The 19,770-nt window shown below is 45.5% G+C and overlaps 1 protein-coding gene across 1 annotated transcript in view; it reads left to right on the top strand.

Annotated features, from left to right (window-relative positions):
- Positions 1-19,770, top strand: part of LOC311357851 (UPF0606 protein KIAA1549) — a gene marked incomplete at its 5' end in the record, with an annotated part of 34,416 nt that continues 14,646 nt past the window's right edge. Inside the window, 9 exons of the mRNA XM_084477874.1 lie at positions 1-133; positions 9,707-11,926; positions 12,053-12,141; positions 12,674-12,833; positions 13,139-13,269; positions 14,272-14,449; positions 14,883-14,942; positions 15,210-15,355; positions 18,262-18,439. Of these exons, the coding sequence (XP_084334000.1) occupies positions 1-133; positions 9,707-11,926; positions 12,053-12,141; positions 12,674-12,833; positions 13,139-13,269; positions 14,272-14,449; positions 14,883-14,942; positions 15,210-15,355; positions 18,262-18,439 (3,295 nt within the window). The remainder of the gene's footprint in view (positions 134-9,706; positions 11,927-12,052; positions 12,142-12,673; positions 12,834-13,138; positions 13,270-14,271; positions 14,450-14,882; positions 14,943-15,209; positions 15,356-18,261; positions 18,440-19,770) is intronic.

Below are 19,770 nucleotides of genomic sequence, written 5' to 3'. Positions count from 1 at the left end.
ATGGGCAGCTTCGACTCATCCATGGGTCCAGTGGTGATCTTCAAGGGTTACTGGTGTGCCAGTGGCCTGTTTGGGATGTTTCTGGGACTGACGATTTTGTTTACAGTCATCCAAGCCAGCCCACACGTCGCAGGTAAGATGCACACACAATATTTGTTTTATTTTTTAGTTATTGAGCCAATTAGATTAATCATGTAGGTGTTACTGTTGACTTATTCTACTCATACATGCAAACTTACCCTTAGCAGCTTTTACTAAGAGGTGTTGTGGAGGTGTTTGATTCAGCAGTCATTTGTCATGAATTTAATCATTTAGTACACACTTATCCAAAGACCCCGGATCATATCTTTAAGCCAGTGTTTACATCAGAGTTAACATGACATGCTGCTCATCATCACCTTCACACACACACACACACACACACACACACACACACACACACATACACACACACACACACACACACACACACACACACACACACACACACACACACACACACACACACACACACACTAGTCCAGGCCATACCAACAATGCAATGGCCATTAAAGGTAGAGTAGGCAATTTTAGCAAACCAGCCAGAGTAAGCTAGATTTTGAAAGGATCCAACTGAAAAAGTGCAGCCCATCCCATCAGGCCTCACTCCAAAGCCACTCCTCCAAAATACATCACTAGCTTGCCAGTGTTAGCAATAGGTCTGCCTAGCCTTGTCGAAAACTCTGCTGTAAGTGTACAGACAGAGTGTAAGCAGGTAGGCGTGTAGGTTGGTAGAAAAAAAGTAAGCCATCCAATCATTTAATTTGGGCAAAGTTAAATGATTGGACAGGCTTATTACAGGCCTACAACAGCCAAAGATACCGGATTTTGTAAGGCCTTTGATTTATTGATTGATGTCGGGATGTAAAGAGAATTGAAAGAATATGATAAAAAATACTTCACACAATCACACAATACACAATTGGCAATACAGAGCTATTATGGTCACTGTGCTGCTCAGTCTAGCAAGCAAGGGCCCCTGGGAACGCCGGCCTCCCTGTCTGCAGAGAGGTCGTCTGAGGTAGGCTGAGGTGGGGGGTCTGGAGATTTCCTTCCAGATGTGTCTGCTCACGCCTGTGATGGCGGACAGGCTACCTCTATCTTGCTGCTCCGCGGATAAGGAGGCCGTGGCTCAATGTGATAAGCCGAAGCCTGAAAGTAAACTTGGAACGTTCTTTTTTTAAATGTGAGGGCTGTTTCGAGATAGCCTTCGCTCCCCTTTCACTGTGGATAACAGCCGTTTTATAGATTTTTCGCGTGCACAGATTCTTCTGTGGCCAAGGCGTGGACATTAGGGGGCGGTTGCCATCCTTTGCAGGAAAATACAATAGTATTTGTGTTCAGCGAGTGTTTGTTTTTTATGTTTCGGGTTGCTTTCGGTTACCACAATATGATCTGCAGGACATTCAACAAGAATGGGCACCTCGGCCCTGGAGCCCCACAACATCATAGCATGAATCTGTTTGGGTTGGCATTGAACACAACTTCAAGCTGGTCCAAATTATCCTCAGTCACCTTCGGCGCTCTTCTCCTGCGAAGCCTCAATTTCTATGAAATCGAATAAAAAACTGTTTCTGACAGCACCCACTGCTAATTTCTGTGTTGATTGAGCAATGCCGTAACATTTAGCAACAAAGGTATTACTGCCCATGCTTAAAATGGTTGTGTTAGCCAATTAGTGGTGATGATATGAGAACACGTTGAAGGTTAAAGGAACTGTTGAAGGAACTTTCTAAACGTGCCACAGCAGCTCATTAAAAAACAATCAATCAAATTATTGATTGTATGTTGTCTTGCTTTCAGACTTCATTCAGGCTATGGTAGGTGGTCTATATTTAATATTAGTTAAATAAGTACGTAGTAAGTTATTGAGTAAAACAAACCTTTAAAAAACCTAAAACCTTTGTTTTCCTGACATTTATAAAGTTATAGAACATGATGTTCGCCTGTGAGGAGAGCTGTTTATAGTTTCAAGGTCAAACAGAGCGTGTGGATCCAGGGCAAATTGCTCCTCCAGACCCACATTTCTATTTTCATTTTTTCTACTAGTACTATCCTCCCATTTGTTCTGATCATCGCTGGGGAAAAACACAAAATGCATCTGAATTAAGAGCAGTTTTGTACCAAACTAATCGATTTAAAGCACTCACAAGAAAGGTGTTTTATTATTTGATATTTATTTATTATTGTATTTATTGGTAAAAAAGTGCTTCTCAGTCCCAAGTCCTTCCACCACGTTTCAGTGCAGCTTGGCGATTGGGTGGCCAGTAGAGTCCTGGCTAATTACCAGTGGAGTCGGTTGCCATGTGAAATCTGATCTTTGAGGAATGACAATATGGCCATTCATTATTCATCAGAGCAGGGAGCCAGTTGCAGATTAATGGGCAGAAACCACGAAAAGCCAGATCCTTCGGTCCGATTGAGAGCTGTGCAGGCCAGGCTCCTGGTTAAGGACAGGTCAAGGAGAATAAGAGAGTAAGAGATGAAGAGGTGGTTTTTGACAGTTTTTAGATATATAAACCAACTCTCACTCTTCTTAGATCAAGGCTGATGGTTATCTTGCATAGTAGTTACATATCATGTACCATATAGGCAGGTTTGAAGTCAGGTCAAGCCTGTGGTTGGGAAATTGATTTGTGTACCACTAATTATTATAATTTCTTTATATATATAATTTTCCTTATTTTTTTTTATAAATAGGCTACCACCATGTAGTATAATGAAGGTTATAATTTGGGGTTTCCCATAAAGCATGTTTCTGCTCTTCGGGAAATCTTATAGGCTGCATTATTGAAAACTATTTCACTATCTAAAAAAAAAAAAACTATCTACACACATTACAAATTTCTTTCACTTTTCTTTTCATGTGCAGTGAGAATACCAAATGCAAAAAACTAAAGTCTGAGTGGAGCCTATGATGCATGGACCAGTGAGATTGGGGGTTATGAGCTACTACTACTACTATGTGATAAATGTTATTTGGATTCCTTTAAATGTAATGGATTCAACCCAAACCTACAAAGCAACTCATTGATCGCCGGGAGTTAGCTTAAGCTGTGGCGTCTCATTTCCCGCGATGAAAGAAGCCTTCACCGGAAATTAATAATGGAGTGTGTTTACACTGAGCTGAGAAGAAGGCCTGTAAACTGGAGAAATGGCGCAGGCCAAGCTCAGGACTTGGCAGACGCTCACGCCAGGGCCATATTGTGCTGCTGAGCCGACATCACAATTTGCACCAATGAAACGTCTGCCTGTTGGTTTGTTTATTTATTTATCAGAGCAGATGGCGTGGTTCAGCCTGCACCCTTTGTGGCGCTCGCCCCAATGTCGGGCCTCACATTGAAACCAGACACAACCTCGCACAGGTGCTTGTCCTCCCACTGATCACACTGTTGGCCTGGCTGACGCGGAGCCGGTGTTGTAAGTGGAAGGGCTGTTGGGTCATCGACGTAGAGTTTGTGTGATTGACCAATAGGAAGGTTTTTTTGGGGGCCTTGTGTGGACTGCTGAGTGACGCACTCCTCAGAGCCTCTCCGGTTACCTGCCTTCCTGTCTTTCTCAGAAAATTTGAGCTGTGTGTGTGTGTGTGTGTGTGTGTCAAGAGGGGGGGGAGGGGGTGGGGGTGGGGTTCTCTGTTAGTCAGTGAGTGTGTCAGTGCTTACCTCGGATCTCCGGATATATTCCAATTTTCGGGTTGCTATGAGTATGAGTAAGCGATGGTTTTGTATTTTCTTGCGTGAGGTTGTTTTTTCCTTCCTCTCTCCATGCCCTCCCTCCCTTCCTCTCATTTGTTCTTATCCCAAAATGGATTCCCTGCGGATAAGCTACGGCGGACCACAGGAGTATTTGATGAATAGCAGACTTGAGCTGAGTCTCATGTCCGTTGCTAGGCTAGCTGTAGGTCATGCCAGACTATGACCTAATTTGAAGGGCTTAATAATCGGACAACCTGTATCTTCCTGTTGAGGACTAGGCTAACTGAAAAGTAAAATGTGACAGAAAAAGTTGCACGGAAGTTGCAATAAACAAGCCTTTAATGGATTCAGATTCCAGAGTTTGATTGTGAGGAGTGGACTTTAAAAGCAATTGGTGTAGCCTCAGGAGAAATATGTTTCATAAGAAACCCTGCGAGTACGGGATAAGTCGGGGGGAAACCAATGTTTTGATTTTTGATTTTTTGCTCCTTGATAATAAAAAAAGAAATTGAACTCTGATAAAATACTGATAAAAGCAAATGGAGTTCCCTCCCTCCCATCTTAAAAGCCTTCCCAATAAACCAAACGTCAACACTGTGAGCCCTGATTGTTGGACTGCACTTAGGCTGCGTGGCCCCTGCCAACTGTAAGGAGCCAGTCACGCAAGGGTCTCTGCTGAAAACAGAACCATGTGTGGGGTTGCAGTTAACTCGTATTAAGACCCGACCACCCCTTTCTTCTTCTCTTGCTCCCTTCACTTTTCTTTACTTTTTTATACAAAATTAAAGAGCAATCATATTAACATTTTGGGGTTTCAAGCAAGTCTGGGAAAACTAGGAAATTACATCATTGAAGGGGTAAAAAAGGGTGTCTGTAATTAGTAGCTCAAATTTCTTAATACATGTAACACTCAATGCTTTCCTATATGGATGTGCGTGTGTGTGTGTGTGTGTGTGTGTGTGTGTGTGTGTGTGTGTGTGCGTGTGTCTGTACAAAGTCCTTGTATATGTGTGTGTGTGTGTGTGTGTGTGTGTGTGCGCATTCGCTTTAATGTGTGCTTTTCTTCATGGATGTGCATGAATTGTGTCTGTATGTGTGTGTGCGTGTGTGTGTGCCTCTATTCATTGTGTGCTCTGCAGATGTTTGCCTGTTCCAGTAACTTGAATCTTTCAATGAAAGGGGTTGCAGTTCTTCATGTGTACTTTCATTTTTAAGGTCTGGCTGACTTCAGGCTGTCAATACACTGCTGAAGGAACAGAATATTCTGTAGTAAATCGTACAATGATATATTATGCTTTTGTTGTGACTTTTGGAGCATCATATTGAGGTTGATTGGTAACAAAACAACAACAGGGAACCAGGCGAAGAAGCAGGCAGATAGTGGGCCTTTTTTCACTTTCCAGTCCCTGCTAGGCAACATGTTTAATCAGATCAGGATTTTGGCCAGGATTTCTATCGTCTACAAAGATTCAAAACAAATTCAGACAATTGAAACAAGTGAATTTGCAAGCTTAGCCACACATTAATGTTACTTAGTGATGTAGAAGCCAGGTATAAGTTAGCTTCAGTCACAGACTCGTCGTGGCATGATGTGCAGAAATAGATGTTCATTACCGTGGTATATTCATATAATGAATAAATGATTGCTGCCGTGTTAATTCCAAGCGGATGATGTCACACTAATGAATCTTTATTGCAGCCATATAGTTCATTATAATCCGAGTTGGCTAATTTAACATTTCAGCCGGGATGATCAATCAAGCTATGGTTAATTTTTCATCCATAGGGAGAAGAAGCCATATTTAGTCTGCCTATCAATTAGATAGGCAGCATAGTAAGGGTTATCTTAGGCTCACAGAGAGAGAGAGAGAGAGAGAGAGAGAGAGAGAGAGAGAGAGAGAGAGAAGCTGCTTTCACATATGGACGTGCATCCGTCTGTTCTCCGTCTATTCTACAGAGGTGCCATATATGTGAATGACATATCCTGACGTTGGACCTCCTGAAAAAATACTACCCCCGAGGTAGTATGTTCTCCGGAGGAAATGCTAATTACCTTATATGTGAATGAGCAGTAGGATGTCGGCATTTCACACCAGTTGAGTGGGCGTGTTAATGACGCTTCGGTCTACGTTTGCATGTCATTGAGTGGCACCCGCACCCTAATCGATAATCAGCCTATTGCCTTCCGGCCACAACCGGACTTGTTCATTACCTCACTAAACTGACACACACTACCGCTCGCTCTCCTCGCTCGTCCACTCACACACACACACACACACACACACACTGCCATTCTCACGCACACACATGCGCTACTCTCATAACAATTATTATTGACAACAGTTAGCTGAACATTATATGGTCCCGTCCTTCCACTCCCTGTTTTCTCAGTTAAACACAGAAATCAACTACATTTGTCCCAGTGTTTGTTAGATGTGAAATTAAGCCAAAAAAGACGCTCTCTTCCTCCGGTAACGCAGTCGTTCGACTGGAGCATGTAACTCATGCTCCAGTCTTTCATCGATCGATGCATATGTTGTGGATGCAACGGAATATATGCATTGCTGCAGCAACATTTAACATGATCGTGATGAGTTCTGCCCGTTTTGCGGTCAAACCAAAACAAACCTGATCCCGCCTCTTGCGACCCTATGTCATATGCCGCCCCTTGCAAGCCCGCCCCCCTTAAGCAGTCGGAGATTCTATTGACACCGATCTCCGCATATCGGGCATCAAGTGTGAATAAGTGTGAATGACCCTCACGGTCGAACCTCCTGCTCCACAAATGAGGAGAAAAGACGGAGGTCATATGTGAAAGCAGCTTCTAGAGAGAGAGAGAGAGAGAGAGAGAGAGAGAGAGAGGATACGAACGTGAGGTCGACTCCTATATGGGAGGGATAAGAAATCGGTAAAGAGGAAAGAATCTAAGGAAGGCTGCAGTTCTGTCCCTTGACCAGCAGGGTCTGGTTGTGATGTTATTTGAGGTTGCAGGCTGGTTACTCCACTAGACCTAGTATAACACAGCACTTGAGCGAGCGTGACGTACTCCTGTTTCTGGAGACAGGTGGCAGCGTAGCTCGGCCTTGGGGTCTTTTGTCCACTTATTGCCTGCTGTAATGTTAACCCCAACAACGTCCCACCTCCCCCTTCTCGAATGCCGTCCGGGGCCGTCGGTTCTGCTTGTTCATAATATCACGTCAGCTTCCAGTTTAAATAATTCAGCTGCTAGCTCGTCATAGCGTAGGATTATGAGATCTTGTTCCTAGCTGTTGCTCACAGGAATGTCAACTTTCCCTTTGGAATCTAATCTTAAGAGATTATTAGGCTTCCTAATAAACCTTCCAAAGACAGGCACAGGCAGCATTAGCATGATTTAATGAGATTTCTGGGTCAACAGAGAGTTAAGCATGGGGAAGGAACGTAATGTACATAAGGTGTACATTATAATAGCAAATATCCTTTGTGGTATGATTGGCCATACAGTGCGTATTTCGTAGCCTCGTAGTTATTTGGTTTTCATTAGGGATACGGCCATCTGTATTTGTCTTATTGCCAATGCCTTTACTTATTATCAATCAATCAATCAATCCTTTATTTAACCAGGTCGAAATTCGTTGAGATTAAAATCTATTTTACGAGAATGACCTGGCCAAGAAAGCAGCACCATGATAAAATAAACACAATCATTATCAATGCTGATTTAACCATTATAGGATTATCCCAAAATCTGACCACATTATTGCTAAATTTGCCTTATTATGCCACTTTTTTTAATTTCAGCATCTGTATTATTCTCTGTATTTCTTTCTTTGAAGCCCGATAAATACTGTTCCGTGGTTCAATTATAATAACATACTATTTTTGGGATAAATCTGTTAATGTCTGCTTCTCCACCCAATCATTGCAGTCACTTTGTATGAACTCAATTCATTATGGAAGAATGTTTAGGATATTTTCAAATTCATCTTATTCAAATGTATTTCTATCATATCAATAAATCAACTTATCCATGTGTGTGTGTGTGCAAGCATGTGTGCGTGTCTGTGTGTGTATGCGTGTGTGTCTGTGTTTGTGTGTGCACACGTGTGTGCGTGCATGTGTGCGTGTGTGAGTGCTCGGTGATGTGTGTGTGTGTGTGTGTGTGTGTGTGCAGCGGCGCCCTGAATCACTTCAGGGTTCAAACACTTGGCCCAGCGTTCTGTGCGGCTGTCTGGCAAAGTGTGCAGCTCAGAGAGGGACGGACGTCTCTGCTCGCTCTGATCCAGGAGACACAGTTCTGAAATGCATGTTGACTCAATTAAGGCAGCAGTCCGGGGTGTAATTTAGCTGGGAGTGTTCCCCAGAGGGAAACCAAAGGCTGCATGCTGCCTCAGACAGGGGTTATATGATCTAGTGATGCAGAAAAGTTATGTTGTAGCCCCAGATGCACATTCAGTCATTGTCATGCTTTTGGTGTATTTATTGTTTTTACTGAGGATCAGTTCCTTGGTGGTCAGGTTAAAAATATCCCCGGGCCCTACGCTGATGCGGTGGTTGTTTTGAAGTGTGTTTGACTCGTCTGAGGTCTGTTGACGAGTTGTTTTGTTGCTGAATGGGAAGGTGTTCCCATTGAATCACATTGACACACTTAAGGAGATGGCTGAGAGTCTGGCTCCTTAAACATACTATTCTGTTATAGATTATAGGTTACTTCTGTTATATAGTATTTAATTGTATGTATTGTTCTGAAACTATCATTTTTGGTTAAACGGGAGCCATGGAATCAGTGTGGAAGTTTTTTATAAGGCTGACCAGCTTATGCTTTCAGTTAGGTTGAAAAGTGAGTGAGTTTTTGGTCTTATATCTGTGTGACATAAGATTCAATAAAATCTCTTTTCTTTTTCTGGTTTATAAAACGTCAGCTCATACTCGATGGCACTGGATTCAACGTGCTCAAAGCCACGAGAGCCACGAAAGCTTGGGAATACTGAAGTTAATATAGCTTTCTGGAACAATTGAAAGTAATACTACTGCAAATTATTCAAGAGTTGCATTGCATCACTGACAGCTGTACTTGGCACTTCCTTATAGTCCTGGCCAAATCCCTGTGTCCTAGGGTTGGTTGGGACTGCCATTAGTTATCATGGCAGCATCCAGATTAGATCATCCATGATGTCAAGTAACATGGAGGAAAACCCATTGGCCGTCATGCTTGTGACAAATTGGGTTATCAACTATACCTCATCAACAGGACCACATTTGGCAGTACTGCATAACCTCACAAGTAAGGCTTTACTGATTGTCCCCTGCTAAATGTTACCCTTTTGGATTTCCAAGTGCATTGAAGGCTTTTGAGTCTAGTTTCCTGAAGTAGATAATTGCCCCACCCTTAGCTGAAGTTCAAGTTAAGAAGGTCAGTAAAATCAAGACAGTACGCTGCATTTCTTAAAGGTGTAGCCCTACATCTCGCAAAACATATTTACCCCAGCAGATCACCTGTTTTCGTTATTTAATAACATAGAATGGGTTATTAAATGAATAAAATATGGCTATGCTCCTCTCAAAGTTGCTGTTTTATTTATTTACCCTTTTGCATCACATTGCGTCTATAAAATTAATTAAATTGTGCAGCTGTGAAAGTAACTGGTCTGACAAAAGTTTCAATCCATATTTTAGGCAAGGGAATAATGTGAAAAATTAATCTTCCCAAACCTCTTTCTGCAGGACGTGCTGCGCAGTCTATCAATCACTCTTGTTACCTTTTGCTCTTGAGATGAATACTAAACGGGAACAAATAATTTCACCTTACATAAATACAGTTTATTGTCTTTGTGGTCGGGTCTGCTTATATATTTGTTTATTATTGATTAAAGATGGAGTAATATTCTACAACAACAGAATATTCTAGTTTCACCCCTCTCATTCTAACATCGTATTGATCTGTTTTTTGCAACTTTTCTGTTACAAATGAATGCTTTGCTTTTTCCTTCCAGACAAACACTGGTTGGACTCCCTCACAGCAGACAGTTCCCCTCCAGACGGCCCAAATGTGCGATTCTTCCCACAAAACCGACCAGTCTCATTCACTGCAGCATCGCTAGACCCTGAATCTACTGCATTGACACAATCCTCCGATGGCCTGCCACTGGAGCCGACACTAAACTCTCGTTCTGATGCTGCTGACAAGGCACTTTTCCACTGGGGCCTTTCACCTTCTCAAAACCCCAAAGCCTTTACCTCAAGTGACCTACTTGCTGAGCAGGCAGTACCACGCACAACACCTGCTCTGAGATCGTTGAAGCCCGGATCGGCTCAAGATTTCGAGGGCCTTTCGTCAAGACGAGCAAGGGATCTATCACTGTTGAAGAAAACTTCCATTGTGACGATATCAAAACAACCACCCCTATCAAATACCCGCAACGATTCCACGCTCTCAGCTTCTGTAGGGCCACAGCTTGTTCACCTTATCTCCGACCAGAAGAACGTAGATGAATCTATACTGACTCACACCCAAACCATAGCGTCACTTAATTCTAGCGAGCTCCAGCCTCCATTTCTACCAATGGCCATGCCAGGATTTCCTCTCGACTTATCTTATAGTTCCAACAAACCCTCTCTTAACACCCGCCCTTCAAATAGCGCATCTCACACGCAGCTGGATGAGCCGGCCCGCGACGCAAACATCATCCTGAACCCACCGCCTGAGATACTGGCCCCCAGCTACCTGCCTTTCTTCAGCCCCCACCCCACAGCCGCTCTATCCGAACCCACAGAGGCCCTACCCGTAGACATCTTCCCTACCAGCACCATGGATATGGACTGGGGCTCGGGGGAATACATGGAGACCATGTCCTTCCTGGGAGCGGAGGGAGACGACTACGCCCTGGTCTCCAACCTGCCCTCGGACATGTACGACCTGGAGGAGTCGGACTCAGAGAGCTATGACACATCCTTCCCCACCAGGGTCGGAGTGTCCATGTCCTCTTTCCTCCCGCATCTCGTGTCGCCGTCTCTGAGTCTCACCCCGGCCTTAAACTCTGCCGGTACTCCCACGTCCATTTATCCACCGCCCCTGTCCTCCTCCTCCATCCATCCAGCCTTTGAGCCCACTCCCCCGGTTCAGGGCGACGGAGCCTCGGACGTGGATTGGTCCGAGGCCTTCACCATCGAAGCCACGGACCTCCTCTTGCCCGACATGAACAGCATAGAATACTACACCACCCAGTTGACCAAGGAGAACACCAGCCTGAACGCCGGCTCCGAGCTCAGAGGGAACGTCACCATCTCCGGCCTCGTTTCCAAGATGTCCATCAGCACCACACACTTGGCGGCCACCAGGACTTTCACAGTAGACCCGAGCCACATGCTCACAGCTTTGTTTGGAGACGATGGGCCAACGGATGATGGCGCGTGGGCCGAGGAGTCCTCGGGCCCTTATGCGGGCTACGAGCCACTCAATGACACCAGCCCGGTGAACGACACAGCGCTCAGTCTCCAGCCAGTCAGCGTGTCAGAGCGCACCTCCATCGCGACCTCTCCATCCTTTGATGAAGCTTCTTCGATCTGGGAGGCAGAGGTCTCCACAACACGGTTGCCCCCCACACCAGACGCGGGGTCTGACAGCTCTTACTTCACCGAGTCCGGGTCCACTCTGGCCGACGCCACAGCTGTGCTTCCCGACGACGTCCTCCTCTCTTCTTTGCCGACGGACGTTTACTGGTTCACCACGGAGTTGGTCCCCCTCGGCGCTAGCTCCGTCACACCCGTCCTGAGCGCCAGCGCGGCCCCCACACCCGTCGCCTCTGCCACACCGGCCCCCGATGACACGCCTGCCCCCGGCGACGCCACTCCCAGCACTACCATCAGTGCCACCCCCGACGCAACCGTCCGATCGTCTTCAATGGAACCCTCACCCAACGACACGTCGCTTCCTCCTCCAATCATGATCGGCGACGAGGGTGTGAGCGGAGAACCGACCGAAGGCCATTCTGTGGCACCGACAGCTTCAGCTGAGGCCAACACAACCTCTCTCATACTCCCGGTTACTGCCACCACTTCTCACATTACAACATCTGTCCCTTCTACCGGTCAATCTGAAGCCATCACCAGTCTCAGAACCACCACGGTCACCACGGGCAAGAGCCCAGCAACGACACCGGTGACGAGGCAGTATCTCTGCAACATCAACAATCCTGCGTATACAGTCAGAGTCGGTACGTTTGTTTTGGATTTATCAATGTATTTATTTATTCACTTGTGTTTTTATTATATTTCATGAATATTTCATCGTAAAAGACTTAGCAAGGGAAAATGAATTTATTTCCCCCCCCCCCCAAAAGGTTTTCCCTCCGGGGCCACCGTCGGATATGCCAAAACCCAGATCAGAGATATCCTGAAGAGTGAATTCAACAAACCAGTTGAACTGCAGGTAATGTTCTGTAACTCTACAGCATCTTCATGTGTCACAGGAAAAAATATTTTTGCTAAAATAATAATAAAAACAATACATATTAACACAATTTCTTTTTGTAAAAACAAATCAAAGACACGGCGCTGGGTTGCTGGGTTGCTGGGTAGCTCAGATGTTTGTTTTTCACAGTGAAACCTTAGAGCTAAACAGATGTTAGATGTGAAGTTACATAAGCGTCTTCCCTGTTGGGCCCACTGTGCTGTAGCAGTCCTGTCTCTGTTCTCTGTTGTTTTTGTGCAAGTGTGTTTGTGTCTCAATATGCGTGTACAAGAGCATGGGATTGTGATCATATTCATCCTGACGACAAAAGTGTCTATCTCTGTTTCGTCTGTGATGAACAAACAGTAGTTCCAGCTAGTCTCACGAAAGGAAACCGTGGCCTGCAATCATACCCAAAGTAAAACACTGCTTATATAAGCAAGAAGCAAGACATAATTCGACAGTGTGACAGTGAGTTTCTTGGTTAATTTTGCGTGTGTTTTTCTGCTAGGTTTTGGTGCCTCCTCCCAAGTTTGTTTTCCGCGTGGTATCGGGCCCGGTGGTGTACACGGCCATAGCTGTCACCAACGCCCTGCGAAGGTCTGGCCACCGCTTTCTGTCTGTGGCTCTAGGTTGGACCCTGCCTGACAATAAGTACCTGGCCCATTCAGGTACACGTCCGGCCTACAAATCCCTCTTGCAATCTGCGTGTCGAAACCACTGACACTGTTGGCTTGTCTAAGACCAGCTAGTGCTGTTAAGATAAGGCCAGAGTCTATCATAACAAACATTGTAAATTGATATTGTGTTGGTTTCGGTCCCAGATAAACATCATAATGGAGATAAAGAAATGAATGCTCACTACACTACTTCTGATTCTAATGCAGCGACGGCTGCAATGTTTGGGCGTATGCCGTACGCCGTATCGTTAGCAGCAGCGTATCTGACTCTCCCCCATCCTCGATACTCTGTGCAGTGCTGCAGTTCGTGCCGAGCAACGTAGACGTACGGGCCTGCAACTTCAGCGAGCGGATAGAGAAGGGCCTGACCATGGCGTTCGCCGAGGTGCGCCGGCGCGCGCAGGAGTCCACCTACTTCACGGTGCACGTAAGTCAGTGGAGGAGCCGGCGGAGGGGACCGGAGAGGAGACGGTGGCCACTTCTCTCCCCGACCTCAAGCAGATGGCTCCACCAAACAAGCACTTACTCAGCTATTCTGCGTGTCTCTATTTAAACGTTTGAACCCACAGTCTGAGGACGTTGCACGAGTGCGTTCTATACTTACGCGAGTGTACTTAAAAATGTGGCTTGTTTTATCAGCGAGCCACCCACACCATCGTTCGTCATTGCTGCAAATCAGTGGTGGGTTAGCCTTTAAGCGAGGCCTGTACCATTAATAGAAGTCTAAGTAAGCTCCACTGGCGCAAAAAGAACGACAGTGTTTTATCAGTGCATTCTCTTTTAGAGAAAGTCCAGATAGCGCCATGCCGAAGCCCTGCTGGCTGTTTTGTTGTTGAATGAAATAAGCTCAGACGGCCTCCAGTGCACCAGCAGAGGGAGGTGATTCTGCAGCGGTGGAGGGAAGCTTTGATTGGGCTGGGGGGGAAGCGCATCAAACAGCAGCTGCTCTATTTGATTACAACTGTTGATGCATTTGGATTTCATCACGAGACGAGAGGCTGGAAACAGTGAGGAAACCACTGCAGGCTAGGCTGCAGTACAGAGAACCCAGCCATGCCCTAGTGTCTGAGGAAACCATCGTACTTACTTGATTCAGTCACAGAATAGCGGCCATTTATTCTTATCAATTCAATTCAATTAATTCAGTTTGCATAGCCCTTAATCACAGGTATTAAAGGGCATAACAGGCCATATATTTACGACACACATGTAACGTCTAGGTCACGTCTTAGTGGTTTGATCCAAGTAAATGTAGTATTGGTCTGACGGCGTTGGTTTTAGTGGCTACCATCTAAGCAACCTTCTGGATTTGGGTTTTTACCGTCCTCTGTAACTACAAATGCGTCATGGGACCCAACAAAAGCAGATGTGAAATGGCCCAGTTTTATTTGGTCCCTTGCTAAATCGTGTCATTTCAACCGTGTTTCAGATTGCGAACATTACCATGGCTGGCCCCGGACGCCAACAGCAGCCGGTGAACATCTTCTTTGCCGTGCGTGGCTCCAGGGGCTTCCTGCTTGGGTCTGAGGTCACCAACCTGCTGCTGAGGCTTACCATGGTGGAGTTCAGCTACTACATGGGCTTCCCAGTGTTGGAGATAGCCGAGCGTGAGTCTTACTGTGGCAGCTATTCATTCACTCATTCAACAATCCATCTTCAACGTCATTTTCATATTTGCCTTAAACGTACCCTTTGGAGGTAATACACAAACAGCCTCAGGGCATATTTATTTATCTAACCCTATGGTACTTTTTATTGCAATATATAAGTATTTGAATTTGTTCTCAGCTGCTAGTCTGCTAGTCTGCAACCCTATCTTGTGCCCTGCCAACAAGACAATATGGTTATATCTAAAAAATATATATAATTAATTCATGGTCTTTGCGAACAAAGACATCAATAAAGTAATTCATCCACTAGGATTGTTAGTCTGTGGAGTGCTAATATGCGTAACCATTCATGCTTATGGTCACAATGGTTTTTGTCATATTCTGTTCATTTGCAATGCACCAACCTTTCTCTCTTTCTGTATCCCTACAGCGTTCAACTATGCAGAGCTCAACACCACACAGCTTCTTCGCTCCTCTTGGTTGAGAACAGGTAATTAACGCTCTCCAATCCCCCCCCCCCCCCCCCCTCCCCCCTCACCTACTGAATGGGAGGCAGATGGTGGTTTCACATCGAGCTACTGGGTTTGATCCCCAATGTGCACAGCCCATACGTCCGGCTTCCATGACCACAACGGCTATAACCCCTATCGGCTTCTCAACAAATTGTATCTGAAGTCACTGTAAGCTGATATAGATAAAAGCTTCTTGTGTGTGTGTGTGTGTGTGTGTGTGTGTGTGTGCGTGTGTCTGTGCGTAGTGCTCCTCGGTGTGCTGGACCCCAGGGTGGGTGACCCGAGCTTCCAGGCGAAGATGGAGCGCCAGCTGGCCCAGCTGCTGGGCGAGGCCATGGGGACGGTCCGGCGGGTGAAGAGAGCCACCACTGTGGGCAACAGCAGTGTTCAGGTGCTGCCTCGTTCTCCCTCTCTCCCCTTCACCTCACTGATCAAAGCCGTGCAGGATAGCCTTCACTGAATATCCCCACCCGGGGATTTTTTTTGTCCGGAAGATGTCAGGTTCTTGGGGCGATGAACCTAAGCTGCTTGTTTGACGATTGCACAATTTCCCGGCGTTGTGCAACACTTGAACCGAAGAAAGCGTGAACGGTCTGTTTCGGGATTATTTACTAAACCGGGTTAAAGCCTCTCTTTTTTGTTTGCACCATTTATATCATTAATCCCTGGATTGAGTTCTCTGTTAAAAAGCTAGCGTGAGTACTTAGGGCTCATTATGTCGCAGTTTCGCAGCAGTGTTCAGAGCCACCGAAAGGCTCCCTGCTTTACTAATCAGCATCTGCCTTTTGTGGGTCTCCTCTGCACCTGCTCCGTTGGGCTTTAAAGGCGACGTGATAGTCACAGCGACAACATCCCATTCATCCCATCGCACAACATCCCATTCTGCCCTTTCTTCTCCGTCGTCTGCTCCCTTTTCCTTCTTTCGTGCTCACATCCTGTTTCCCCCGAGGGCTGTGCTGGGCCACAGAGATGCTGAGACAGCATACGTTATCATTATCATTTCTGTCTGCACTCTGCTGTGGCGGTCATTGTGAACAAAGCAGGGAGGGAGAGAGGGTTTCGAGTCCAGTGCAGTGCAGTGCAGTGCAGGGGAAAAAGGTAGTGTGAAAACAGAGGGTTGGACATTGTATCTGCTCCCAGGCTGGCAGAGGGTGTGTGTTTCTCCTCCCACAGGGTCAGCTGCCTGTAAGATTGATGAATGTCTGAATGCTGGTCTGTAAGCAACCCAAGCATAAGACGCTGTCATGAACAACTAACCCAAGGAGAAATGGGTATAAAAAATAAACATAACTGAAGGATAGCGCAAAAAGTGAACCTTTTGTATCGCTGCGCTAAGAGCAGTTCTTTATTCGATAACTCATTTTAATACTTTAATACTACATTTTAATACACTAGACCCCTTTTGCATCAAGTTCATATAGCTTACGTATAGCAGATTCTATCTATGTATAGATGTCATACAGGCAGCAGGCATGTGATTGGAGTAATGGAGGGCCTGTTACCCAGTAGGGCAGTATGTCTAGCAACGCTGGGCACTTGAAACCTCTATTTCTTGGAAATTCATGAATATTAACGTTTGTTTTCTAATGCAATACTAATCATGCGCCCGTGTTTTTTCCCTGTGTCGTCAGGGAACCCTGTCACTGAAGACGTTGCTTTGTTCAAGATTAGTTTTTTTTCATGCTTGCATTTCAAAGGCACTCACCTCTCTGTCTGATACTGTGGCACCACTCAAGGGGTTTTGCGGTCTACTGAATTATTCCTATGCCATCTTTCTTTTTATTTTTCTCTCTCTCTTCCTCGCTCCTTCTCTCTCTGTCTCTCTCCCTCTATCTGGCTCTCTCTCTGTCTCTGTCTCTCTGTCTCTCTCTCTCTCTCTCTCGCTCCCTCTATCTGGCTCTCTCTGTGTCTCTGTCTCTCTGTCTCTGTCTCCCTCTATCTGGCTCTCTCTGTGTCTCTGTCTCTCTGTCTCTGTCTCTCTGTCTCTGTCTCCCTCTATCTGGCTCTCTCTCTCTCTCTATCTCTTGGTCTCTCTCTCTCTTTCTCTCTCTCTCACACATTGTGCTCCTGTAGGGAGCCACCTCAAACGTATTTTGTCTGTTGTGACAGAAACAATGTTGTCTTGTGACTGGTCCCTGTATGGCCCCAGACAGATAGGAGGTTGAGCCTCTGAGCTGGAAGCCTGTAGCATAGCCACCGCTCACTCCCATGATCTTTCTGCGTCGCTTACCCTGCAATGACCAAATTAAACCTTGGATGAAAAAACGCCCACTCAGCCCTTTTTTCAATCCAGGCAATCCAGGCATGACCTGCTTCTTAGTCACTCCAGTAAGGTCCTGTGCCCCAGGCTACCCGGAGCACATCATATAAACACAGATTAAACAACATAAAAGATCATTCATACACAGCTAATGGATTTGAGTAATGCCCATTGTGCTGTCTTCCCTTTGGGCTTTGTGTGATTCTAAGATCTTAGACAGGAAGCCAAGCTCCATTCATTAAACGCAGGGGGACCAGGAAGTGAGCACCCTACCTCTTTTGTTCAGGTATTGCGCATCAGAATGCATCATGGGAGCTTTTGTTGGCGTTATTAGCCATTTTGAGAGTACTCAAGAGAGTTGTAGTAATATTAAATCCTAAATAAACGTAAATGTACGCTATCCGTCTTGCATAGAAAAACACTGGGACAGTTTCAAACATAACAACTTCACCCCATAATGACAAAAATGTCACTGTTAAACTAAACAAGGCCCAAGACACCATCAGTACTATGAACATTCTTATGCTCCTATACTTCTGAAATGGAGGTGATCAATGTGATGTGACGTCATGATGTATAAGCCCTACTGCTCAATAAATACGGTGAATTATGCTTATATAGTGTATAATAAAGTAGATAGTACTATATTTAATAAAGTAATTGAAATCGAAATAATGAACCAGATCTAAACTAGAGTCTCTGTGAAGCACAGCTAATACAACTGCCAGCCAGACTGAAAGACAAGGGAGCAGAGAGAGCGAGGGAGGGAGAGAGAGGGAGAGAGAGGGGTAGAAAAAGAGACACAGAGGCCACAAAACTTCTTTGTTATTTCTGAGTCAGTAGCTACTCCACTACTGAAGGGCTTGCACAAAGATGTGTATTGTAGCCATGCTCCCGGAAGAAGGTCATCATGACGATATGAATATACCCTTGTGCGCGGTCCTCCCATCATAACTCGTCATAATCATGATCTGACAGATCAGCACTTTTAACTCGTCCTCCATCCCCCCCCCCCCCGTCTCCCTCCGGACCCCCAGGTGGTGAGCCTCAGTGAGCTGCCGGGAGCGGACCACCCCCTGGAGATAGTGTACTTCGTGGAGGGTCCCAGCGGACAGAGGATGCCCGCCGTCCAGTCGGCCGAGCTGCTGAACAGCCTGGATGTGCAGAGGGCTGCCATCGTCCTGGGACACCGAGTGCAGGGCATCCTGGCACAGCGTGAGTCCCACCGCGACACACAGCGAGCCGGACCCAAGTTCACACATGTCTCCCCAACGCATGAGCGAGTACCTCTCGGTAAACGTGCTAATTAGCAAATCCAGATGGTTAAAAAAGACACATGGGAATGCCAAAAGTCCTGATGTGACCAATGGCTGACATTTGGGGCGGCAGGATGCTTTAATTTGGTCCAAAAGTGTGCTGTTGACCCTGTATGGATGGACTGATTACATGTTCCCTGAAGGCTGGTGAAGACTTCAGAAAAAGAGCATGAGTAGTAAGCAATGAGAAGGTGAGACATTGGACCTGTGGTCTTCTGATTGATGATTGGTTTGTAGCCTCACACAGCCAGACCAGACTCTGCTCATTAAGTCAGAAGAGTCAGCAGTCGTTGGTGTTTGTTAGGTGTGTCGTCACTCAAACTAACATTGCTGGCGTTTGGATAAGCTTCAGCCAGTCAGAGCCTTTATTTCCAACGTAAACACCTTTAGTGAATGTTACCACTACCATTTTTAAGTCAAAACTTTGAAGCTTGCGTTTAAATTCCTAAGCAGCCTAAATGTTTGATTAATTAAAAAATCTCCAGGGCTTCCGAGCGTCATCATCATCAACACCCTTCACTTTGGTTTGCTGATCAGCCAATTTTGTGAGGAGCCAAAGTGCCCATGTCGGGCTGGTTGAAGACGAGTTTCTCAATGCAAAACCAGAGGTCAGCTAGCAAGATTTAGGCTGGCTCCACAAGGTTAATTGGTTTGGCCAAGAAAACAAAAGCACATAGTCACACTACAGCTCAGTTGATATAAGTCAGACGTTCAAGCCAGCTTTTGTGATTGCCTGTGGAAAATGTCCTTTTCAAGAGCTACCAAATAAATAGATATAATTGTTTAATTATTCAGTTGGGGTTAGAGTAGGTCATCAGAGACATTGGCATGCTTGTTCAATCCTTTGTAACCTCCTGCTAAGTATCACGTTTTCACTGAAGAGGGCATCTAAACCCTAATCTGGGATAAAGCAGTCCTACTATGTTATAGTAGGACTTCTGGGGGAGATGTCACAGAGGCCATAAACCAACAACTGTTATGCTTTAATTCCTGTTTTATTAAGAGAAATGCATTTGCACAAGAGGATGAAGATTTCAGAAGTGGATTTTACTACATATACTTCTACAGTGGTCGGTCTAGAGTGTTGCTTTTAAACTTTTACAGTCACGTTTTCTAAGAACGTGTAAACCAAAAGTTTACTTGTACTGTCCAAGTTTGGGTTCACAGTTAGCCAATTACACTCTCATTACCCTGTCTCCAAGCAACTAGATTTTTCAAAACCCATTTGAG

This window comes from Micromesistius poutassou (assembly GCF_964030765.1).
Source record: "Micromesistius poutassou genome assembly, chromosome: 13".
Classification (NCBI taxonomy): Eukaryota; Metazoa; Chordata; class Actinopteri; order Gadiformes; family Gadidae; genus Micromesistius; species Micromesistius poutassou.
This window is presented reverse-complemented; position numbering and strand designations above follow the sequence as displayed.